The sequence below is a fragment of the Cherax quadricarinatus genome, chromosome 96, assembly GCF_038502225.1.
Source record: "Cherax quadricarinatus isolate ZL_2023a chromosome 96, ASM3850222v1, whole genome shotgun sequence".
In the NCBI taxonomy this organism is placed as follows: Eukaryota; Metazoa; Arthropoda; class Malacostraca; order Decapoda; family Parastacidae; genus Cherax; species Cherax quadricarinatus.
In genome coordinates this window covers 4247075-4269970 of record NC_091387.1, presented here as the reverse complement: position 1 = coordinate 4269970, position 22896 = coordinate 4247075, and the positions used below count along the sequence as shown (strand labels likewise).

Here is a 22896-nt window from a genome sequence, read left to right as displayed (position 1 = left end):
CTGGGCTACTGTAGGGCCCCACTTATACAGCAGGTTAGGTTCTGGGCTACTGTAGTGCCCCACTTATACAGCAGGTTAAGTTCCGGGCTACTGTAGGGCCCCACTTATACAGCAGGTTAGGTTCTGGGCTACTGTAGGGCTCCACTTATACAGCAGGTTAGGTTCTGGGCTACTGTAGGGCCCCACTTATACAACAGGTTAGGTTCTGGGCTACTGTAAGGCCCCACTTATACAGCAGGTTAGGTTCCGGGCTACTGTAGGGCCCCACTTATACAGCAGGTTATGTTCTGGGCTACTGTAGGGCCCCACTTATACAGCAGGTTAGGTTCTGGGCTACTGTAGGGCCCCACTTATACAGCAGGTTAGGTTCTGGGCTACTGTAGGGCCCCACTTATACAGCAGGTTAGGTTCTGGGCTACTGTAGGGCCCCACTTATACAGCAGGTTAGGTTCTGGGCTACTGTAGGGCCCCACTTATACAGCAGGTTAGGTTCCGGGCTACTGTAGGGCCCCACTTATACAGCAGGTTAGGTTCTGGGCTACTGTAGGGCCCCACTTATACAGCAGGTTAGGTTCTGGGCTACTGTAGGGCCCCACTTATACAGCAGGTTAGGTTCTGGGCTACTGTGGGGCCCCACTTATACAGCAGGTTAGGTTCTGGGCTACTGTAGGGCCCCACTTATACAGCAGATTAGGTTCTGGGCTACTGTAGGGCCCCACTTATACAGCAGGTTAGGTTCTGGGCTACTGTAGGGCCCCACTTATACAGCAGGTTAGGTTCTGGGCTACTGTAGGGCCCCACTTATACAGCAGGTTAGGTTCTGGGCTACTGTAGGGCTCCACTTATACAGCAGGTTAGGTTCTGGGCTACTGTAGGGCCCCACTTATACAGCAGGTTAGGTTCTGGGCTACTGTAGGGCCCCACTTATACAGCAGGTTAGGTTCTGGGCTACTGTAGGGCCCCACTTATACAGCAGGTTAGGTTCTGGGCTACTGTAGGGCCCCACTTATACAGCAGGTTAGGTTCTGTTGCAAAGCAAAAATCGTTGTAAATTAATACAGCGTTTGTTTCACTTTCAAATACATTTAAAATCGTGATGTAACATGTTTACACTATCATCCATAAGTTAACAATATAACTAGGCCTAAAAAATGCATATACAGTGCACACATTACTTAAAATATTTTTGTTCTTTGCTAATAGTGAATATAGTTATAGTAGGAAGTCTTAAGAATGGTTATAATTGTAAACTGCTGTATTTGTGAAGCGCCGTAAATCGAAGTGCTTTAAAGTGGGTCCTGCGTGTACTGGAAACCTTCGTCACTAGTGGGTTTAGAGCGTCTTTCTCATTACAGTAAAAATGGAAACCTCATGAAGCAACAGTTTCGTTCATCAAAGGCTGCAAGAAACCTGCCAAGTTCGTCACATCACTTGTCACTTGCCAGTGAACCTCTATGTCCTGTGATCTTTCTCCAAAGTTCACACTGCTCTAAGATTCTCCAAAGTTCACACTGCTCTAAGCTTCTCCAAAGCTCACACTGCCCTAAGCTTCTCCAAAGCTCACACTGCCCTAAGCTTCTCAAAAGCTCACACTGCTCTAAGCTACTCCAAAGCTCCTGCACCAAGCAATATCAAACTAACCATAGCACCGGTGCTACACTAAAGATCCCGTGCAGAGGATGCAACAAGGTACCATATTTCGCGGCTTATTAGACGCAGTTTTTCCCATAAAATATCTCCCCGAACCAGCCTGCGTCCAATAAACTGAAGGTTTGTAGATGAATGGTTCAGAGAACCGACATGTTGATAAATTAGACACATGTGCAACTCTTGGGTATCTTTATTGAGGAAACGTTTCGCCACACAGTGGCTTCATCAGTCCATACACAGGAGAAGTTTGAAGAACAGGAGGAGAATGAGCTAATCAGTCCCTCAACCTTGAGTCGATGTGTTCAGTCCATCAATCTTGAATAGAATACGGCATATAAGCGGAGAAGGAGCTTATAAACCGTATGGCTGCACTCTAACAGCACCTTTCAAGGCAGGTGAAATTGCCGACCTAGAAAATGTACAGAGAACTTTCACGGCGCGCATAACGGAGATAAAACACCTCAATTACTGGGAGCGCTTGAGGTTTCTAAACCGGTATTCCCTGGAACGCAGGAGGGAGAGATACATGATTATATACACCTGGAAAATCCTAGAGGGACTAGTACCGAACTTGCACACGAAAATCACTCACTACGAAAGCAAAAGACTTGGCAGACGATGCACCATCCCCCCAATGAAAAGCAGGGGTGTCACTAGCACGTTAAGAGACCATACAATAAGTGTCAGGGGCCCGAGACTGTTCAACTGCCTCCCAGCACACATAAGGGGGATTACCAACAGACCCCTGGCAGTCTTCAAGCTGGCACTGGACAAGCACCTAAAGTCAGTTCCTGATCAGCCGGGCTGTGGCTCGTACGTTGGTTTGCGTGCAGCCAGCAGCAACAGCCTGGTTGATCAGGCGCTGATCCACCAGGAGGCCTGGTCACAGACCGGGCCGCGGGGGCGTTGACCCCCGAAACTCTCTCCAGGTAAACTCCAGGTAGAGGTGCAGCAGTCATAGGTGGTGTCACATTTGTTCAATGTGGAAGTAGGTCGTGCCCAAGAATTAGGCAAGCGAAGAATTCCTAAGTATTAAGATCCCAAGAAGTTGAACAAATGTGACACCACCTATGACTGCTGCACCTCTCCTGCCATACGGTTTATAAGCTGCTTCTCCGCTCATATGCCGTATTCTATTCAAGATTGATGGACTGAACACATCGACTCAAGGTTGAGGGACTGATTACCTTATTCTCCTCCTGTTCTTCAAACTTCTCCTGTGTATGGACTGATGAAGCCACTGTGTGGCGAAACGTTTCCTCAATAAAGATACCCAAGAGTTGCACATGTGTCTAATTTATCAAACTGAAGGTCTGTGACGGGAGGTATAAGTTTGGGGTGTGGGTTGGGCTGTAGCTCTACCAGTGACGGGAGGTATAAGTTTGGGGTGTGGGGTGGGCTGTAGCTCTACCAGTGACGGGAGGTATAAGTTTGGGGTGTGGGGTGGACTGTAGCTCTCCCAGTGACGGGAGGTATAAGTTTCGGGTGTGGGGTTGACTGTAACTCACCCAGAGACATGAGGTATAAGTTCGGGGTGTGGGGTGGGCTGTAGCTCTACCAATGACGGGAGGTATAAGTTTGGGGTGTGGGGTGGGCTGTAGCTCTACCAGTGACGGGAGGTATAAGTTTGGGGTGTGGGGTGGGCTGTAGCTCTACCAGTGATGGGAGGTATAAGTTTGGGGTGTGGGGTGGACTGTAGCTCTACCAGTGACGGTAGGTATAAGTTTGGGGTGTGGGTTGGGCTCTAGCTCTCCCAGTTACGTCCAGTGCCGAGCCATTAAAACTAAAGCATGTGATATAAGCCTCAAAATACGGCATATATTGAGTAAACAAGGAACCTTGGCACACATGTAAGTGAACACATGTATACTTGTGGATGTGACAACCAGAACACGTGTACAACACGTGGATGTGACAACCAGAACACGTGTATAACACCTGACCACCACCAGACACTTGATGAAATATAATATGCTTAGTGATTAAGAAACCAGACATCCAGAAACGAAAATGCTTAGAAGCAGCATTAATCTGTGTTCAGAACAGTTACTGACAACAAAACAACTTCGCTATTTCTAGCGGTGCTGGAACTTCTTATACTACTACTACTGTGCCTATTATTATTATTATTATTATTATTATTATTATTATTATTAAGCATTATTTTCTGTACATCACTATGGTTCCTTGTATACCCCTCTGGTTTGGAAAGATACCTGAGCAAACACAAGGCTATGTAAAACGTTTCGGTGCTGGGACCTTGATTATGTAATCAAGGTCCCAGGACCGAAATGTTTCCCTATAACTGTATCCTAGTGTTTGATCACGTGACTTTCCAAACCAATTTGTCGGTATTTAAATATCGTTATCAAAATGCAAACATTGTCCCAATAAAAGCTGGTTCTCCAGACTGTAGCCGGATCAACCAGCCTGTGATGGATACATAGGCCAGCGGGCAGCAACAGCCCGGCCCTGCGCCAGGCTCTAGGTAAACTCTCAAAACCCATCAAAGGCATATCAAAACTATATTGATGGAGGCTAGTGATAACTAATTTGATTAATGTTGCATAGATGTTTCATTCACAGATAAATAGTTGGGTGAGACACATGTGTGTCTCTAATGTATCCAGGTGTTGCACATATACCGGGAATTTTTCCACTCCCGGAGCCCGGCCATGGACCAGGCTCGTATGGTGCTAGCCTGGGCAACCAGGCTGTTGTAATAAAGTTGGTAGAATTACCGACAATATGTAAAGTAAAGGGCCACAAGGGCAACTAATGTGACATTATATTGTGGCAACGTTTCGCTCTCTAGGAGCTTTATCAAGCCATTACAAACAATACATGGACACAGAGGGTATATAAAGGCTCAGAGTGAGGTGCAGTACTTGTCACTACTACTACTACTACTACTACTACTACTACTACCACTACTACTACTACTACTACTACTACTACTACTACTACTACTACTACTACTACTACTACTACTACCACTACCACTACTACTACTACTACTACTACTACTACCACTACTACTACTACTACTACTACTACTACCACTACTACTACTACTACTACTACTACTACTACCACTACTACTACTACTACCACTACTACTACTACTACTACCACTACTACTACTACCACTACTACTACTACTACCACCACTACTACTACTACCACTACTACTACTACTACTACTACTACCACCACTACTACTACTACTACTACCACTACTACTACTACCACTACTACTACTACCACTACTACTACTACTACCACTACTACTACTACCACTACTACTACTACCACTACTACTACTACTACTACTACTACTACTACCACCACTACTACTACTACTACCACTACTACTACTACTACTACCACTACTACTACTACTACTACTACTACCACCACTACTACTACTACCACTGCTACTACTACTACTACTACCACTACTACTACTACTACGACTACCACTACTACTACTACTACTACTACTACCACTACTACTACTACTACTACTACTACCACTACTACCACCACCACCACCACCACCACCACCACCACCACTAGTATTACACCTCACTCTGAGCCTTTATATACCCTCTGTGTCCATGTATTGTTTGTAATAGCTTGATAAAGCTCCTGGAGAGCGAAACGTTGCCACAATAGAATGTCTTATTAGTTGCACTTGTGTCCTTTTACTTTACAACCAGGCTGTTATTGTTGCCCTGCTGCCCCACATATCCATCACAGCCTGGTTGATCTGGTACCTGGTGAAGATACTTGTCCAGTTTCATCCCAGCAGTTTCTGATATTGTAGATGAATGGTTCACAGAACCGACACGTTAAACCATACCCCGGTCGGGATTGAACCCGCGGTCAGAGAGTCTCAAAACTCCAGCCCGTCGCGGGTTCAATCCCGGCCGGGGTATGGTTTGTTTGCAATCGTTGTTAAATTAGACACATGTGCAACTCTTGGTTATCATTCTCCTCCTGTTCTTCAAGTTTCTCCTTTGTATGGACTGATGAAGCCACTGTGTGGCGAAACGTTTCCTCAATAAAGATACCCAAGAGTTGCACATGTGTCTAATTTAACAAAGTTTCTGATATTTTCTCGTAAGAAGTTGAATAATCTAGAGCCACGAATGTTGATACAGTGTTCCCTTATTGTGCTCACTGCTCCCCTGCTTTTCACTGGGGTTATCTTGCACTGTGTCTTATTCAATAACTTATCGGTATTACGTACTTTTGAGGTAATGGTAAGATGTAGGAGAGCATTCAGCACATATTTTAAGAGGAAATACAACGCAGGATTAAATTTGTTGAAGAAGCACTCTTTAACAGGCACCTAAGTACCCCTGTCTCCTAATAACATGTTCTTTTTCCACTGTAATCTACCTTGTACATAATTACTACCACATTTTCTCTGTTTCGTAAGGTGAAGTCCAGGATCTTTACTTAATTTAAGGTATAACTTAAATATTTGATAACAGTTGTTAAGTTATACTATGAATTAAGTAAAGATCCTGGACTTAACCTTACGAAACAGAGAAAATGTGGTAGTAATTATGTACAAGGTAGATTACAGTGGAAAAGTAACATGTTATTAGGAGACAGGGGTACTTAGGTGCCTGTTAAACTCTCATGCTGGTCGAAGTGTGTATGATTTGTTTCTGTGTTGACTCCTTGTTTGGTAGCGTGGGTGGTTGAAGCAGACGAAGGAATGGTGGGAGGAAGAGATGGATAGAGAGGAGTTATGGGAGAATGAGAGATTATTAAAGGAGAGGAGATATTGCAGGGGGAGAGAGGAGAAAAAACGTAGAGATGAAGTGACAGACATGCTACTTCTCCAGGAGTGCCAGGGTGGCTCTGGTGGCTCCCTCCAGGAGTGCCAGGGTGGCTCTGGTGGCCCCCTCCAGGAGTGCCAGGGTGGCTCTGGTGGCTCCCTCCAGGAGTGCCAGGGTGGCTCTGGTGGCCCCCTCCAGGAGTGCCAGGGTGGCTCTGGTGGCTCCCTCCAGGAGTGCCAGGGTGGCTCTGATGGCCCCCTCCAGGAGTGCCAGGGTGGCTCTGATGGCCCCCTCCAGGAGTGCCAGGGTGGCTCTGGTGGCCGTCTCCAGGAGTTCCAGGGTGGCTCTGGTGGCCCCCTCCAGGAGTGCCAGGGTGGCTCTGATGGCCCCCTCCAGGAGTGCCAGGGTGGCTCTGGTGGCTCCCTCCAGGAGTGCCAGGGTGGCTCTGATGGCCCCCTCCAGGAGTGCCAGGGTGGCTCTGGTGGGTCCCTCCAGGAGTGCCAGGGTGGCTCTGGTGGCCGTCTCCAGTAGTGCCAGGGTGGCTCTGGTGGCCGTCTCCAGGAGTGCCAGGGTGGTTCTGGTGGCCCCCTCCAGGAGTGCCAGGGTGGCTCTGATGGCCGTCTCCAGGAGTTCCAGGGTGGCTCTGATGGCCCCCTCCAGGAGTGCCAGGGTGGCTCTGGTGGCCGTCTCCAGGAGTGCCAGGGTGGCTCTGGTGGCCGTCTCCAGGAGTGACAGGGTGGCTCTGGTGGCCCCCTCCAGGAGTGCCAGGGTGGCTCTGGTGGCCCCCTCCAGGAGTGCCAGGGTGGTTCTGGTGGCCGTCTCCAGGAGTGCCAGGGTGGCTCTGGTGGCCGTCTCCAGGAGTGACAGGGTGGCTCTGGTGGCCCCCTCCAGGAGTGCCAGGGTGGCTCTGATGGCCCCCTCCAGGAGTGCCAGGGTGGTTCTGGTGGCCCCCTCCAGGAGTGCTAGGGTGGTTCTGGTGGCCCCCTCCAGGAGTGCCAGGGTGGCTCTGGTGGCCCCCTCCAGGAGTGCCAGGGTGGCTCTGGTGGCCCCCTCCAGGAGTGCCAGGGTGGCTCTGGTGGCCCCCTCCAGGAGTGCCAGGGTGGCTCTGGTGGCCCCCTCCAGGAGTGCCAGGGTGGCTCTGGTGGCCGTCTCCAGGAGTTCCAGGGTGGCTCTGATGGGCCCTTCCAGGAGTGCCAGGGTGGCTCTGATGGCCCCTTCCAGGAGTGCCAGGGTGGCTCTGGTGGCCCCCTCCAGAAGTGCCAGGGTGGTTCTGGTGGCCCCCTCCAGGAGTGCCAGGGTGGCTCTGGTGGCCCCCTCCAGGAGTGCCAGGGTGGCTCTGGTGGCCCCCTCCAGGAGTGCCAGGGTGGCTCTGGTGGCCGTCTCCAGGAGTGCCAGGGTGGCTCTGATGGCTCCCTCCAGGAGTGCCAGGGTGGCTCTGGTGGCCCCCTCCAGGAGTGCCAGGGTGGCTCTGGTGGCCGTCTCCAGGAGTGCCAGGGTGGCTCTGGTGGCCCCCTCCAGGAGTGCCAGGGTGGCTCTGATGGCCCCCTCCAGGAGTGCCAGGGTGGCTCTGATGGCCGTCTCCAGGAGTGCCAGGGTGGCTCTGGTGGCCGTCTCCAGGAGTGCCAGGGTGGCTCTGGTGGCCCCCTCCAGGAGTGCTAGGGTGGCTCTGTTGGCCCCCTCCAGGAGTGCCAGGGTGACTCTGATGGCCCCCTCCAGGAGTGCCAGGGTGGCTCTGATGGCCCCCTCCAGGAGTGCCAGGGTGGCTTTGTTGGCCCCCTCCAGGAGTGCCAGGGTGGCTCTGGTGGCCCCCTCCAGGAGTGCCAGGGTGGCTCTGGTGGCCGTCTCCAGGAGTGCCAGGGTGGCTCTGTTGGTCCCCTCCAGGAGTGCCAGGGTGGCTCTGGTGGCCGTCTCCAGGAGTGACAGGGTGGCTCTGATGGCCCCCTCCAGGAGTGCCAGGGTGGCTCTGGTGGCCCCCTCCAGGAGTGCCAGGGTGGCTCTGGTGGCCATCTCCAGGAGTGCCAGGGTGGCTCTGATGGCCCTCTCCAGGAGTGCCAGGGTGGCTCTGATGGCCCCCTCCAGGAGTGCCAGGGTGGCTCTGATGGCCCCTTCCAGGCGTGCCAGGGTGACTGTTGGTCCCCTCCAGGAGTGCCAGGCTGGCTCTGATGGCCCCCTCCAGGAGTGCCAGGGGTGTCCCTGATGGCCCCCTCCAGGAGTGCCAGGGGTGGCCCTGATGGCTCCAGGAGTGCCAGGGGTGTCCCTGATGGCCCCTCCAAAGTGCCAGGGTGGCCCTGATGGCCAACCCCAGGAGTGCCAGGGGTGGCTCTGACGCCCCCCTCCAGAAGTGCCAGGGGTGGCCCTGATGGTCCTCTCCAGGAGTGCCAGGGTGGCTCTGATGGCTTCCAGGAGTGCCAGGGTGGCTCTGATGGCCCCCTCCAGGAGTGCCAGGGTGGCCCTGAGACTCCTCTCCAGGAGTGCCAGGGTGGCCCTGATACCCTCTTTTAAGTAGAAGGGTGTTGGTCTAATTTTAGGTGTTCTGACGCGAGTGATGCCCACACATTGTTTTAGGTTTGTGTGGTGGTGCCCACTGCAACACTCAGTGTTCTGACGCGAGTGATGCCCACACATTGTTTTAGGTTTGTGTGGTGGTGCCCACTGCAACACTCAGTGTTCTGACGCGAGTGATGCCCACACATTGTTTTAGGTTTGTGTGGTGGTGCCCACTGCAACACTCAGTGTTCTGACGCGAGTGATGCCCACACATTGTTTTAGGTTTGTGTGGTGGTGCCCACTGCAACACTCAGTGTTCTGACGCGAGTGATGCCCACACATTGTTTTAGGTTTGTGTGGTGGTGCCCACTGCAACACTCAGTGGGCACTATAGGCGTATCTGGGACACCACAGAAACACGGGTGCCCATTAAGGCAGAGGTTAGGGTAGGTTCGGTTAGGTAAGATTTGTCAGGAAAGAGAACAGGTGTTTTCTGACGCGGGTCTTAATTATATGAGTGTTATAACCTCCATGCTTAGTTCCTGTCACCTAGTTACTGTCACACTGGTTGTCAGACCTTGCATGTTCAGTTCCTGTCACCTAGTTACCGTCACACTGGTTGTCAGACCTTGTATGTTCAGTTCCTGTCACCTAGTTACCGTCACACTGGTTGTCAGACCTTGTATGTTCAGTTCCTGTCACCTAGTTACTGTCACACTGGTTGTCAGACCTTGTATGTTCAGTTCCTGTCACCTAGTTACTGTCACACTGGTTGTCAGACCTTGTATGTTCAGTTCCTGTCACCTAGTTACTGTCACACTGGTTGTCAGACCTTGTATGTTCAGTTCCTGTCACCTAGTTACTGTCACACTGGTTGTCAGACCTTGTATGTTCAGTTCCTGTCACCTAGTTACTGTCACACTGGTTGTCAGACCTTGTATGTTCAGTTCCTGTCACCTAGTTACTGTCACACTGGTTGTCAGACCTTGTATGTTCAGTTACTGTCACACTGGTTGTCAGACCTTGTATGTTCTGTTCCTGTCACCTAGTTACTGTCACACTGGTTGTCAGACCTTGTATGTTCAGTTCCTGTCACCTAGTTACTGTCACACTGGTTGTCAGACCTTGTATGTTCAGTTCCTGTCACCTAGTTACTGTCACACTGGTTGTCAGACCTTGTATGTTCAGTTCCTGTCACCTAGTTACCGTCACACTGGTTGTCAGACCTTGTATGTTCAGTTCCTGTCACCTAGTTACTGTCACACTGGTTGTCAGACCTTGTATGTTCAGTTCCTGTCACCTAGTTACTGTCACACTGGTTGTCAGACCTTGTATGTTCAGTTCCTGTCACCTAGTTACTGTCACACTGGTTGTCAGACCTTGTATGTTCAGTTCCTGTCACCTAGTTACTGTCACACTGGTTGTCAGACCTTGTATGTTCAGTTCCTGTCACCTAGTTACTGTCACACTGGTTGTCAGACCTTGTATGTTCAGTTCCTGTCACCTAGTTACTGTCACACTGGTTGTCAGACCTTGTATGTTCAGTTACTGTCACACTGGTTGTCAGACCTTGTATGTTCTGTTCCTGTCACCTAGTTACTGTCACACTGGTTGTCAGACCTTGTATGTTCAGTTCCTGTCACCTAGTTACTGTCACACTGGTTGTCAGACCTTGTATGTTCAGTTCCTGTCACCTAGTTACTGTCACACTGGTTGTCAGACCTTGTATGTTCAGTTCTTGTCACCTCGTTACTGTCACACTGGTTGTCAGACCTTGTATGTTCAATTCTTGTCACCGTCACACCTGTACATCTCGCTACACAACCTCACAAACACCTACACATGACAGTCACCAACACTTAATATGACAGCAGACAGTGTAGTGAATTGTGTATCAAGCACATACTTCCTGTGTACAGTTAATATTAAAGACAGTAATATGCTAACCTTACTAGACCGATTTTGGGTACACTAATGAGTGACTGTATTAACACAGTGTTCGTGATTGGTAGACAACACCTGAGACACCACTGTGTGTAGTACCAGTACTAGTAGGAGGTCCATGGTTGGTGGACAACACCTGAGACACCACTGTGTGTGGTACCAGTACTAGTAGGAGGTCCATGGTTGGTAGACAACACCTGAGACACCACTTTGTGTAGTACCAGTACCAGTAGGAGGTCCATGACTTAAGAAATCGTAATGACACGATTGCAAATAAACCATACCCCCGGCCGGGATTGAACCCGCGGTCATAGAGTCTCAAAACTCCAGCCCGTCGCGTTAGCCGCTAGACCAGCTAGCCACAATAAGATTCATCCAACTAGGTATATTTCTACACCATAGGAAAGTTAGCACAGGCACCTCTGTGACTCACGGCCACGCTAGCTGGAGATTCGTCTGTAAAAACTTGCATTTGTGGTCACAGAGGTGCCTGTGCTAACTTTCCTATGGTGTAGAAATATACCTAGTTGGATGAATCTTATTGTGGCTAGCTGGTCTAGTGGCTAACGCGACGGGCTGGAGTTTTGAGACTCTATGACCGCGGGTTCAATCCCGGCCGGGGGTGTGGTTTAGGAGGTCCATGGTTGGTACTTCCGTAGTTGCAACTGTCTTGTTGGTATATTATGTCTGGAGTTAACAAGAACTCGGGGCCTTCTACCTACAAGTGAAACAACGTGTGTGTGTGTGTGTGTGTACTCACCTGTTTGTGGTTGCAGTCATAGCTGAGTCATAGCTCCTGGCCCCGGTACTCACATATTTGTGGTTGAAGGGGTCGACTCACAGCTCATGGCCTGTGTGTGTGTGTGTTTTATGTAATCAAATGGAGGTGGTAGATTGTGACAGTTGGCATATATACAGGTGAGGGTGGCTGTGGAGGTAGTGGGCGTGCTAGCCCCGCCCACACCCACCCCACGCCCACACCCCGCCTCCTGGCCTCCTCCAGTGGGCTGAGTGGCTCCACCTCCCGCCTGGCTGGGACTTCGACAGGCTACGGAGCTCTGGCTACCAGGCTTGGTGGCTCCTTTACGGCTCTCCCCTCCTCCACCTCTTCGGGCTACGGCTCCTGTGCCGGGGGAGTCCTGCCCTCCTCCTCCCGTCACGAGGACTCCGAGGATCTCTCAGACGTGTCCTCAGGCGCTACCTCAGAGGACTCGGCTAGACGTCGACGTAGAAGATCCTCTCAACCTATGAAAGGTGACCAACATTAAACATTGTAGACATCTTGTCTCACCTCACTATTAAACCTTCTCTTATACCCTCTCCTGCAGTCATAGTGTTCCACAGTCCTTCCCTCCAGTCATAGTGTTCCACAGTCCTTCCCTCCAGTCATAATGTTCCACAGTCCTTCCCTCCAGTCATAGTGTTCCACAGTCCTTCCCTCCAGTCATAGTGTTCCACAGTCCTTCCCTCCAGTCATAGTGTTCCACAGTCCTTCCCTCCAGTCATAGTGTTCCACAGTCCTTCCCTCCAGTCATAGTGTTCCACAATCCTTCCCTCCAGTCATAGTGTTCCACAGTCCTTCCCTCCAGTGTTTCACACTTTGTTAGTACCTTGTTCTATACCTCTGGTATTGCCCTGTGTTCCACGTAGCCTCCGCCGCTTCTTCTTCTTCTTCTTCTTCTTCTTCTTCTTCTTCTTCTTCTTCTTCTTCTTCTTCTTCTTCTTCTTCTTCTTCTTCTTCTTCTTTTATTATTATTTTAGTGACGAGACAGCCTAGTTAATAATCTTTATTTACTACCAGTACATGTACAAGGTATACAAGTACATGTACAAGGTATACAAGTACATGTACAAGGTATACAAGTACATGTACAAGGTATACAGACCATAGCTGACATCAGTGACATACTACTATATAGAAAGTCCCATGTTATGCTGAGCATTTCCCGCAAATTAGGTCAGTTTTGTCCCAGGATGCCACCCACACCAGTCCACTAACACCCAGGATGCCACCCACACCAGTCCACTAACACCCAGGATGCCACCCACACCAGTCCACTAACATCCAGGTACATATTTTACTGCTAGGTGAACAGGGACAGCAGGTGTCTTAAACACGGCCTAGTGTTTCCACCCTTACCGGGGATCGAACCTCATTGTGCGTGTTGAGTGAGCTAGCAATCCAGCTACGGGACACACAAGTCATAAGTGAGTTTTTCATATTATTGGTTAGGTGGGAATTGTGGCAGCTATGATATTGTGGGATTTATTGTTTATGTGAAGAAGTGTGAGGATGCTGGATGGTCGAGGTTAATATTTCTGGACATGATTTATACGTGTTATTGTACTGTTTACAAATCCGACAAGTTGAAGAAACACTTTTGCAACACTTGGGTATCATTATTGAGGAAACGTTTCACCAGTCAATGATTTCTTCAGTCCAGTACACAGAAGAAAGTTGGAAGACGAGGGGGAGTTTGAAGTAATCAGTCCCTCAGCCTGAGGTCGATGTCTTCAAGATTGATGGACTGAGCACATAGTCTCCAGGCTGAGGGACTGATTACCTCAAACACCTTATCTCCCACCGTTTTTCTATGTATTAGACTGAAGAAGACACTGGCTAGCGAAATGTTTCCTCAAGCATTTCCAAATATTGCATAAGTGCCTCAAGCTTTTCATTACGTACAGACACACTCATAAAGAGCCACTTACACTAGCGGACAAAAACTTACACTCACCAACAAACACACACGTAGGATGTACACACATGACTGTAATGGTACCTTCCTACAGGCGAAGCGTCAGTCTCAGGGAATGAGGACTTTGAATGGGTTCGAGGGTCCCCTATGTTGACTGGCCTACTAGAGGGCCACGTCACTCGTCTCTCCACTCCTCCAGATCATCGTCTTCACTCACAGAGATCCACTCTGACCACGCCTCCTGAGTCAGGCGAGGAAGGTGTGTCTAGCCACCGTCACCGTCAGTATACACGACCTCCTCCTGTACCAAGACCTCGCACGCTCGAAGCGGGAGATTTGGTTCCTCATAGGTACATAAGGGAAGCATTAAGAGCCTCCAGGGACAGTACCCGGGATCGTTTGTATTCACCCTCTCGAGACCTGACGGGTTACAGACGCTCTAGAGACTCTTCAGTAGAGCGTAGCGGTAGAGATTCCTCGTGTGAAAGAGGTTCTGTGTCTAGCCTCCACCAACACAGTCATCACCACCATCACGTCACGCCACGGCTACCTCAACACTCCTGTGAATGTCCCTCATGTTGGTGTGACGAGGATGAACCCGGCTACGACTCGTGCGATGAACGAAACCATCACCACCGTCATAGCTACCATGAGGGTCTCCAACACGCTCACCTTCACCAGCCTCACCACCACCACCATCATCACCAACAACCTCCACGAGAACTATCACGGGAGCGAAGGATCAGAAGCCACGGGTCAGCCGATAGTGGAAGGTCATCGCCATGTTGCTGTAGAAACAACCACCAATTGGGGTCGTTAACTTCACTGTCAAGCCACGACTACTGCAACAATACCCGCCTGGCCCTGCCCAGCACTGCCAAGGTGGGTGGACTCAACCATTCCATCCTCCACACCCCCCAAGGTAGCCGCCCACACCGCCGCCTCCACACTGACTACATCACATTATGGAGCTGCCACTCCCCGCCGGTATGTGGTCCATGTGATGCCCACTCACGCCCATATACCCACACTCACACGCCCATACAGCCATCGGTTCAGTCATGAAAGACAGAAATTTGTATCTAAAATTGCCTATCATTATCCTTCTCACAACTAACCCGCAAATTACAAATGAAACCTAAGAACTTAAGTACCTTTGACCTTTTTTCGAGTTATTATCCTAAATAATTTACACCATGTGTACCTGTGCCTCAATAAAATTATTAAAATATTCAATATTTCTCTTCATCTTCATTTCCAATTTGTGGGTTGTAAATTCTAGCCATAATGTTGATGTTTAAATGTTAATGTAATGTTTTTGTGTGGTAAAAGTCGTCGTTATATTGCAGATCTAAATAGTTGAAGGAGAGTAGTTTGTTGTAGCCAGGGTTCATGTACACACTACATGAACCCTCTACATGAACCCTCTACATGAACCCTCTACATGAACCCTCTACATGAACCCTCTATATGAACCCTCTATATGAACCCTCTATATGAACCCTCTACATGAACCCTCTACGTGAACCCTCTACGTGAACCCTCTACGTGAGCCCTCTACGTGAACCCTCTACATGAACCCTCTACATGAACCCTCTACATGAACCCTCTATATGAACCCTCTACATGAACCCTCTACGTGAACCCTCTACGTGAACCCTCTACGTGAGCCCTCTACGTGAACCCTCTACATGAACCCTCTACATGAACCCTCTACATGAACCCTCTACATGAACCCTCTACATGAACCCTCTATGTGAACCCTCTACATGAACCCTCTACATGAACCCTCTACATGAACCCTCTACATGAACCCTCTATATGAACCCTCTACGTGAACCCTCTACGTGAGCCCTCTACGTGAACCCTCTACATGAACCCTCTACATGAACCCTCTACATGAACCCTCTACGTGAACCCTCTATATGAACCCTCTACATGAACCCTCTACGTGAACCCTCTACATGAACCCTCTACATGAACCCTCTACATGAACCCTCTACGTGAACCTTCTATATGAACCCTCTACATGAACCCTCTACATGAACCCTCTACATGAACCCTCTACATGAACCTACTACGTGAACCCTCTACATGAACCCTCTACGTGAACCCTCTATATGAACCCTCTACATGAACCCTCTACATGAACCCTCTACATGAACCCTCTATGTGAACCCTCTATATGAACCCTCTACATGAACCCTCTACATGAACCCTCTATGTGAACCCTCTACATGAACCCTCTACATGAACCCTCTACGTGAACCCTCTATGTGAACCCTCTACATGAACCCTCTACATGAACCCTCTACATGAACCCTCTACATGAACCCTCTATATGAACCCTCTACATGAACCCTCTACATGAACCCTCTACATGAACCCTCTATATGAACCCTCTACATGAACCCTCTACATGAACCCTCTATGTGAACCCTCTACATGAACCCTGTACATGAGCCCTCTACATGAACCCTCTACATGAGCCCTCTACATGAACCCTCTACATGAGCCCTGTAAATGAACCCTCTACATGAACCCTCTACATGAGCTCTCTACATGAACCCTCTACATGAACCCTCTACATGAACCCTCTACATGAACTCTCTACATGAACCCTCTACATGAACCCTCTACATGAACCCTCTACATGAACCCTCTACATGAACCCTCTACATGAGCTCTCTACATGAACCCTCTACATGAACCCTCTACATGAACCCTCTACATGAACCCTCTACACGAACACTCTACATGAGCCCTCTACATGAACCCTCTACATGAACCCTCTATATGAACCCTCTACATGAACCCTCTACATGAACCCTCTACATGAACCATCTACATGAGCCCTCTACATGAACCCTCTACATGAACCCTCTACATGATCCCTCTACATGAACCCTCTGTATGAACCCTCTACATGAACCCTCTACAAGAACCCTCTACATGAACCCTCTACATGAACCCTCTACATGAACCCTCTACATGAACCCTCTGCATGAACCCTCTACATGAACCCTCTACATGAGCCCTCTACATGAACCCTCTACATGAACCCTCTACATGAACCCTCTACATGAGCCCTCTACATGAACCCATGTACCTACCATGCATCTAGGCTTTAGGTTCACCCATGTACCTACCATACATCTAGGCTTTAGGTTCACCCATGTACCTACCATACATCTAGGCTTTAGGTTCACCCATGTACCTACCATACATCTAGGCTTTAGGTTCACCCATGTACCTACCATACATCTAGGCTTTAGGTTCACCCATGTACCTACCATACATCTAGGCTTTAGGTTCACCCATATACCTACCATACATCTAGGCTTTAGGTTCACTCATGTACCTACCATACATCTATTCTTCAGGTTCACCCATGTACCTACCATACATCTATTCTTTAAGTTCACCCATGTACCTACCATACATCTATTCTTTAGGTTCACCCATGTACCTACCATACATCTATTCTTCAGGTTTACCCATGTACCTACCATACATCTATTCTTTAGGTTCACCCATGTACCTACCATACATCTATTCTTTAGGTTCACCCATGTACCTACCATACATCTATTCTTTAGGCTCACCCATGTACCTCCCTCTTTTAAATATTTTTTTTGCAACCTGCAACAATACAATTATTTATATATAACTTTTCTTAAACGCCAGCTCTTCCAGGGAAACCATAATTATTATGTGTTATTCGGACAGTAGTGTATCATTGAGAACAAATTCACGGACACATTGTATACTATCCATCAAAACACTTATGTTTGTTTGCTGTAAAAAAAATTAGATTATAGATTGTTGTATTTCATAGAGCAGTAAACCCGTATGGGTCAGAATTGAGGGTAGGTGTGCTGTGGCAGTGTGAGTGGTGTATTGTGGCGTTAATGGTGTGGTAGAGTAAGGCGCCGGGTACTCGGCGAGCTCTACTGGGGGGGGGATACACTAACATGTCCATGTTATTAACTCCCCTTTCTTGGCCTTGTGTATCTGCAAGACTTGTTCATGTTAGTGCTAGTAAGCAAATTAAGTAGATGGCATTGTAGCGACCATGACTCAATAATTGTGTGCATGTTGACTGGCAGGCATGCACCATGCCTGCCATGTTTCCTGACTATATTAGCTTTTAAGTATATTGTTAAGTTAGCCAGTTAAAGTCATGTAGCCCATGTTCCTGTGTTGCTTTGTTAATGGGACTTGAAGCCTATCTGCTACACAAGGGTAATTAAAACAGCCTATCATATGTTCACAGATCAAGAATACCTACATCCCTAGAATAGAGATTGAAGTAATCAGTGTATATACACTGACATACCTCGCAGTGTATATATACTGTGCATTACAGTGAGGAATTACATTTGCTTTGTATACTCTCCTAGTGTATTATTTAAGGCTAGCAAGTAGCCTACAGGCTGGTCACCCTGAAAAGTATAAGCTTGACTCAGGGAAACATGGGTGAATTATAGTGTCAGATGCTAATATACGGCATGAAATATCCCAGTAGATAGAGGTGAAACTGAAGCTGAGGTGAGGTACTATATGTCCTTTGCTCTGGCTCTCTCTTTATTATTAATATATATACAGTGGACTCCCGCTTAAGGATCAGCTCCCAATGCGACCAATTATGTAAGTGTATTTATGTAAATGCGTTTGTACGTGTATGTTTGGGGGTCTGAAATGGACTAATCTAATTAACAATATTCCTTATGGGAACAAATTCATTCAGTAATGGCACCTGAACATACTTCTGGAATGAAATAATATCGTTAACCAGGGGTCCACTGTATATACATGGAGGAGCACTGAAACCCTAAAAATCATACAGGACCTGGGGAATGGGAGGTAATCAAAGCCCTTAGGAACACCACTTGAATACGAGACCCAAATGTCAAGTCCTCCTCTTGCCTTCGCTTTTTCCATGCTGGTTGTGCTGTTACCACACCATTTATGCCCTTTGTGTCTCCTATATGTTTTAATTTTGATGTATGGCCAAAAAAAATAAGTGTATAAACTCATTGATAATTCCAGTCCATAATAGGCATTTCTAAAAGTCTCTGAAGCACTCTCAAACCTTTTTGTTATTCACCTGTGTAATACGTGTGTAACAAAAGCCCATTTTTTTGTAGAGTCTGATAGGCTCACGGCTTTTATTTTGCCTTTTATTAGTCTACTATGTGTGTATTTAACAGAAACTTCCATTTTTTTTTTACCGGAGGTAATTTAGTTATATGGAGGTAATTTAGTTATGTATGCCTATATAAAAGAACTAAGCCGTGAATGTCAGTTCTGTCTTGTGTGCTTACAATTATCATGCACTTGCATGGCTCGTAAAATATAAGGTTACCACGTTGCTTTCTCTGGGATAACATTTTGCTCGATAAAGCTCTACACAGAGGAAAGCATTGTCCTGGAAGCTTGCTCTGCGACGTGTATTTTTTTTTCACTATTGTTGAAAGTATGAATTTTACGAGTGTAACATAACGAGTCGCTCATTAGACGACATTTCGCCCAACTTGTCTTTTATTAAACTACGTTTTTCGAGGTTTTGCCCAACGTATGTTTTTATTAGACCACGTTTTCTCATAGATATTCCTTTATCAGGCCTGTACACAATCTACAAACAAAACATTGACCAGCTTCTCCATGACTGCTATACTGTTTTATGTATATACGATGTTTGTGCAGATACTGTATAGTCATGTTAAAGCAGTATATAGGGCGAAACGTTGTCTTTGAAAAAGCCTGAGCTGCTATATGTCTTATAAACCCAGTTTCTCTGCTTTTCTCCACTCAAGTGGTTGTTAATGGGGTTTAAAACCTATCCACCACAAGAAGGTCATTAAGGTTGCATGTTACCTGTTCACTACCAGTCAAGAATAATCCCTAAAATAGGGATTGAAATACTCATTGTGTATACACTGATATAAACCTCTCGGTGTATGCATACTAAGAGACATACACCTCCTGGTGTATATATCCCTGAATCATCATACTGTGTTTGTATAATTTAGATGGAATTTTTTTAGACCTTCATGGTATGTATGAAAAAATAGCATCATTTATGCATGAGGCTTTTATAGCTTATTGTAGTTTGCTGTGCTTTTATTACAACATAAGTAATGCACTTTTATTAATGTGTTTTGCATGAACTTTTATCCATGTCTGTACCTGTAATTTTTGGTATTTTTCTTACAGTGTACTACTGTAAGTGACCAGTAATGTAATGTGTGTACCCCAACACTGTGTATACCCTACACTGAGGGGTATACACATTGTAGTGTGTGTACTATGAGATTGTAAGATGTGTACCCCAACACTGTGTATACCCCACACTGAGGGGTATACATAGTGTTGAGGTATATTGTCCCACACTGAGGGTGTACACTGTGTGGAAGGTACTCTGGGATGGATTTACCGAGACTAATGAAGGTTAAGCTTCATGGCCCCTAATTCTGAAAGGGCCCCAGAAGCCACTTTAGTCCACATTGCTTAAAAATTTTCGGTCTGTTGTATGAGAAGGGGTTTTTAAAAAGTAATAATAATATAGTGTAATTCAATACAAAATACAGCCTCTCCTCACTTAACGATGGATTTCCATTCTAAGACCACGTTGGTAAATGAATTCGTCGCTAAGTGGGTTTGTGTCAGCCATCTTTGATATTGTTTTAATGTTACATTTGCACCATTTATAACATTTCTGGTATATTTTTAAATGTTTATACAGTAGTATATTGTAATAAACAGAATAGAGGAAATCAGCTGTAATATACATTATATAGTTAAGCATACTGGTGAGAGAACCTGTCATAAGTCTGAGTCATTGGTAAACAAGTACATCGCTAAGTGAGGAGAGGCTGTAGTTAAAATAAAAACTAAAAGGCTATTAAAGTATCGTGTATGCTAGCCATTGCTGGTTGTGAAGGGCCCCCCATAATAGTTCAAGCTTCAGGGCACCAACATGTAGGTCTACCACTGTGTGTACACTATGTATGTGTGTTAAGAATACATGCTTCCAAACAGAGGGTATACATACTCTAGACTGATTTTCTCATATTTTCTTCATATGTATTCTCTTTATGATGAATAAACCATTAATTAATATATAAGTGATCATTTTTGGAATACATAAATACATATGGAAAAATGGAACAGACGAGATGATTGTTTATTTTGGTATGCCATTGTGAAAACCTGCGACTAACTTCGAGGGTTTATTAGACTTTCTCTGCCTCATTGGTAGACCAAAATATACAGTACCTGTTATTCCTTAATTTTTTCCATATAGGTTCATTTGTGCCAATGATCAGTTTTTATTGAATTCTTGTTTTTGAATAATACTCTTTATGTATGTTGTTTTATGTTGTTTTCATAATAATCTATTGAAGTACTGGCAGATTTATTCTTTTGTTACTAAATTGCAACATATGTTGTTGTGTTTCTTTAGTAATGTGGTATGACTCACAAAATATAACACAATTGCAAACTAATCACAGAACAGGTAGGTTTTTACGACTCAAAACGGGTGGGTTTCCAGACCACCCGTTTTGTGGTTAGTAGTGTGTTCTTTCAAAATATTTTCCACCGTTTCATTTTTCTATTATTAATTATTTGAGTGGTGGTTGCAGGGCAGTTCTCTGGAGGAACGAGTTAACCGTCTTGAAGGCGATAAGGACTCACTCCAGCTACAGGTGACTGTCCTCACTCAACAAGTCGAGGCTCAGACAGAGAAGATAGCAGACTTGGAGAACCTGCTTGAGGAGAAGAAAGCACAGCTACAGAAGACTGAAGAGCAGCTACAAAAAGTAAGTTAAAAACACGATTAAAAGTTAAGTTAAACTGGTTGTGGTACAGATGTCTAAGAGAAGATGTGAACTGCTGCCTGTCAGTGAAAAAATTATAATTCTCCACTTATTGTGCTTAGTTTATTAGTTAAAATTTATATTAGGTATGTATGTAAATAAAAAATGGCTTATATATATATATATATTCATAGGGTTAGCTACTATCCACGGTTTCGGTATCCACGGCAGGTTGTTGGAACTTATACCCCACAAATACGGAGGTCCTACTGTAACCCGCATTTAGGAGAGAGAAGTTTATGACGACATTTCGGTCCAACTTTTGCGGGTTATTTGTGTACGCACTTCTCACGTGTCACTAGGTGATATTTTAGGCTAAAATGTTTAAGACACTTAAGACTGGCATGGTTCTCTCTTGCTTAAACACCCATGTATGTTACAGGATCACCATTTTTAGCTAAAATATTTTAGACACAGTGAAGACCAATGTGGTTTATCCCTTATATGAATGCTCATGTGTGTTTTCCAATAAAACCTTACAAATATTCCATTCTGAAACCTTGATATACATTTGATGAGTTTCGAGAGTCATTCTACTCCCTAAATAAGTAATCTTAATTAAATTTATTTAGGGAGTAGAAAGTCACTCAAAACTATGTTGATCTAAGTATTATTTTTGGGATGGGAGGGTGAATTTTTATAAGACATTATAAATTTTCCCTAAACCTGACTAGTTTACCTAAGTTAGTACAGTGGTACCTCGAGTTTCGAACAGCTCCTAACTTGAAAAATTATGTAAGTGTATTTTTGTAAGTGCTTTTGTAAGTGTATTTTTGGGGTCTGAAACAGACTAATCTAATTTACATTATTCCTTATGGGAACAAATTCATTCAGTATCAGCACTCCATCAACCTTCTGGAACGAATTAAGTTCGTAACTCGAGGTACCACTGTAGTACATAGAAAGCTGTGTTAGCGGCAGCTTTGCAAGTACATACTGTACTTCAATACCACTTTTAACCCTTAAACTGTCCAAACATAGATCTACGTTCACATGCGTAGTGCTCCAAAAGTATATCTACGTTTTTTTTACATATTTTCAAATAAAAAAACCCAGTTTAACCCTTTCAGGGTTTCGGACGTACTAGTATGGCTTACGACCCAGGGTTTTTGACGTACTAGTACTCCTAAATTCTAGCGCCCTCAAATCTAGTGAGAGAAAGCTGGTAGGCCTACATATGAAAGAATGGGTCTATGTGGTCAGTGTGCACAGTATAAAAAAGTTCTGCAGCACACAGTGAATAATGAGAAAAAAAAAAACTTTGACCGTGTTTTTGGATTAAAACAGCGACTTTGCACTGTATTTTCGTATGGTATTTATTGTTGTATTCTAGTTTTCTTGGTCTCATTTTATAGAATGGAAGACATATTACAAAAATTTAGATGATTTTGACTGGTTTTACAGTGAAAAGTACCTTGAAATTGAGCTCAAAGTAGC

General features: G+C 46.1%; 1 protein-coding gene across 9 annotated transcripts in view; it reads left to right on the top strand.

The window, feature by feature from the left end:
- Positions 1-22896, top strand: part of LOC128701729 (Liprin-beta) — a 144086-nt gene that overhangs the window by 63077 nt on the left and 58113 nt on the right. For 7 of the 9 annotated variants that reach the window (XM_053795616.2, XM_053795612.2, XM_053795615.2 and 4 more), the window contains exons 2-4: positions 11796-12131; positions 13671-14563; positions 21226-21402. In XM_053795616.2, coding sequence (XP_053651591.1) covers positions 11796-12131; positions 13671-14563; positions 21226-21402 — 1406 coding nt within the window. The remainder of the gene's footprint in view (positions 1-11795; positions 12132-13670; positions 14564-21225; positions 21403-22896) is intronic. The other 2 variants (XM_053795613.2, XM_053795617.2) reach the window with 2 other exon arrangements.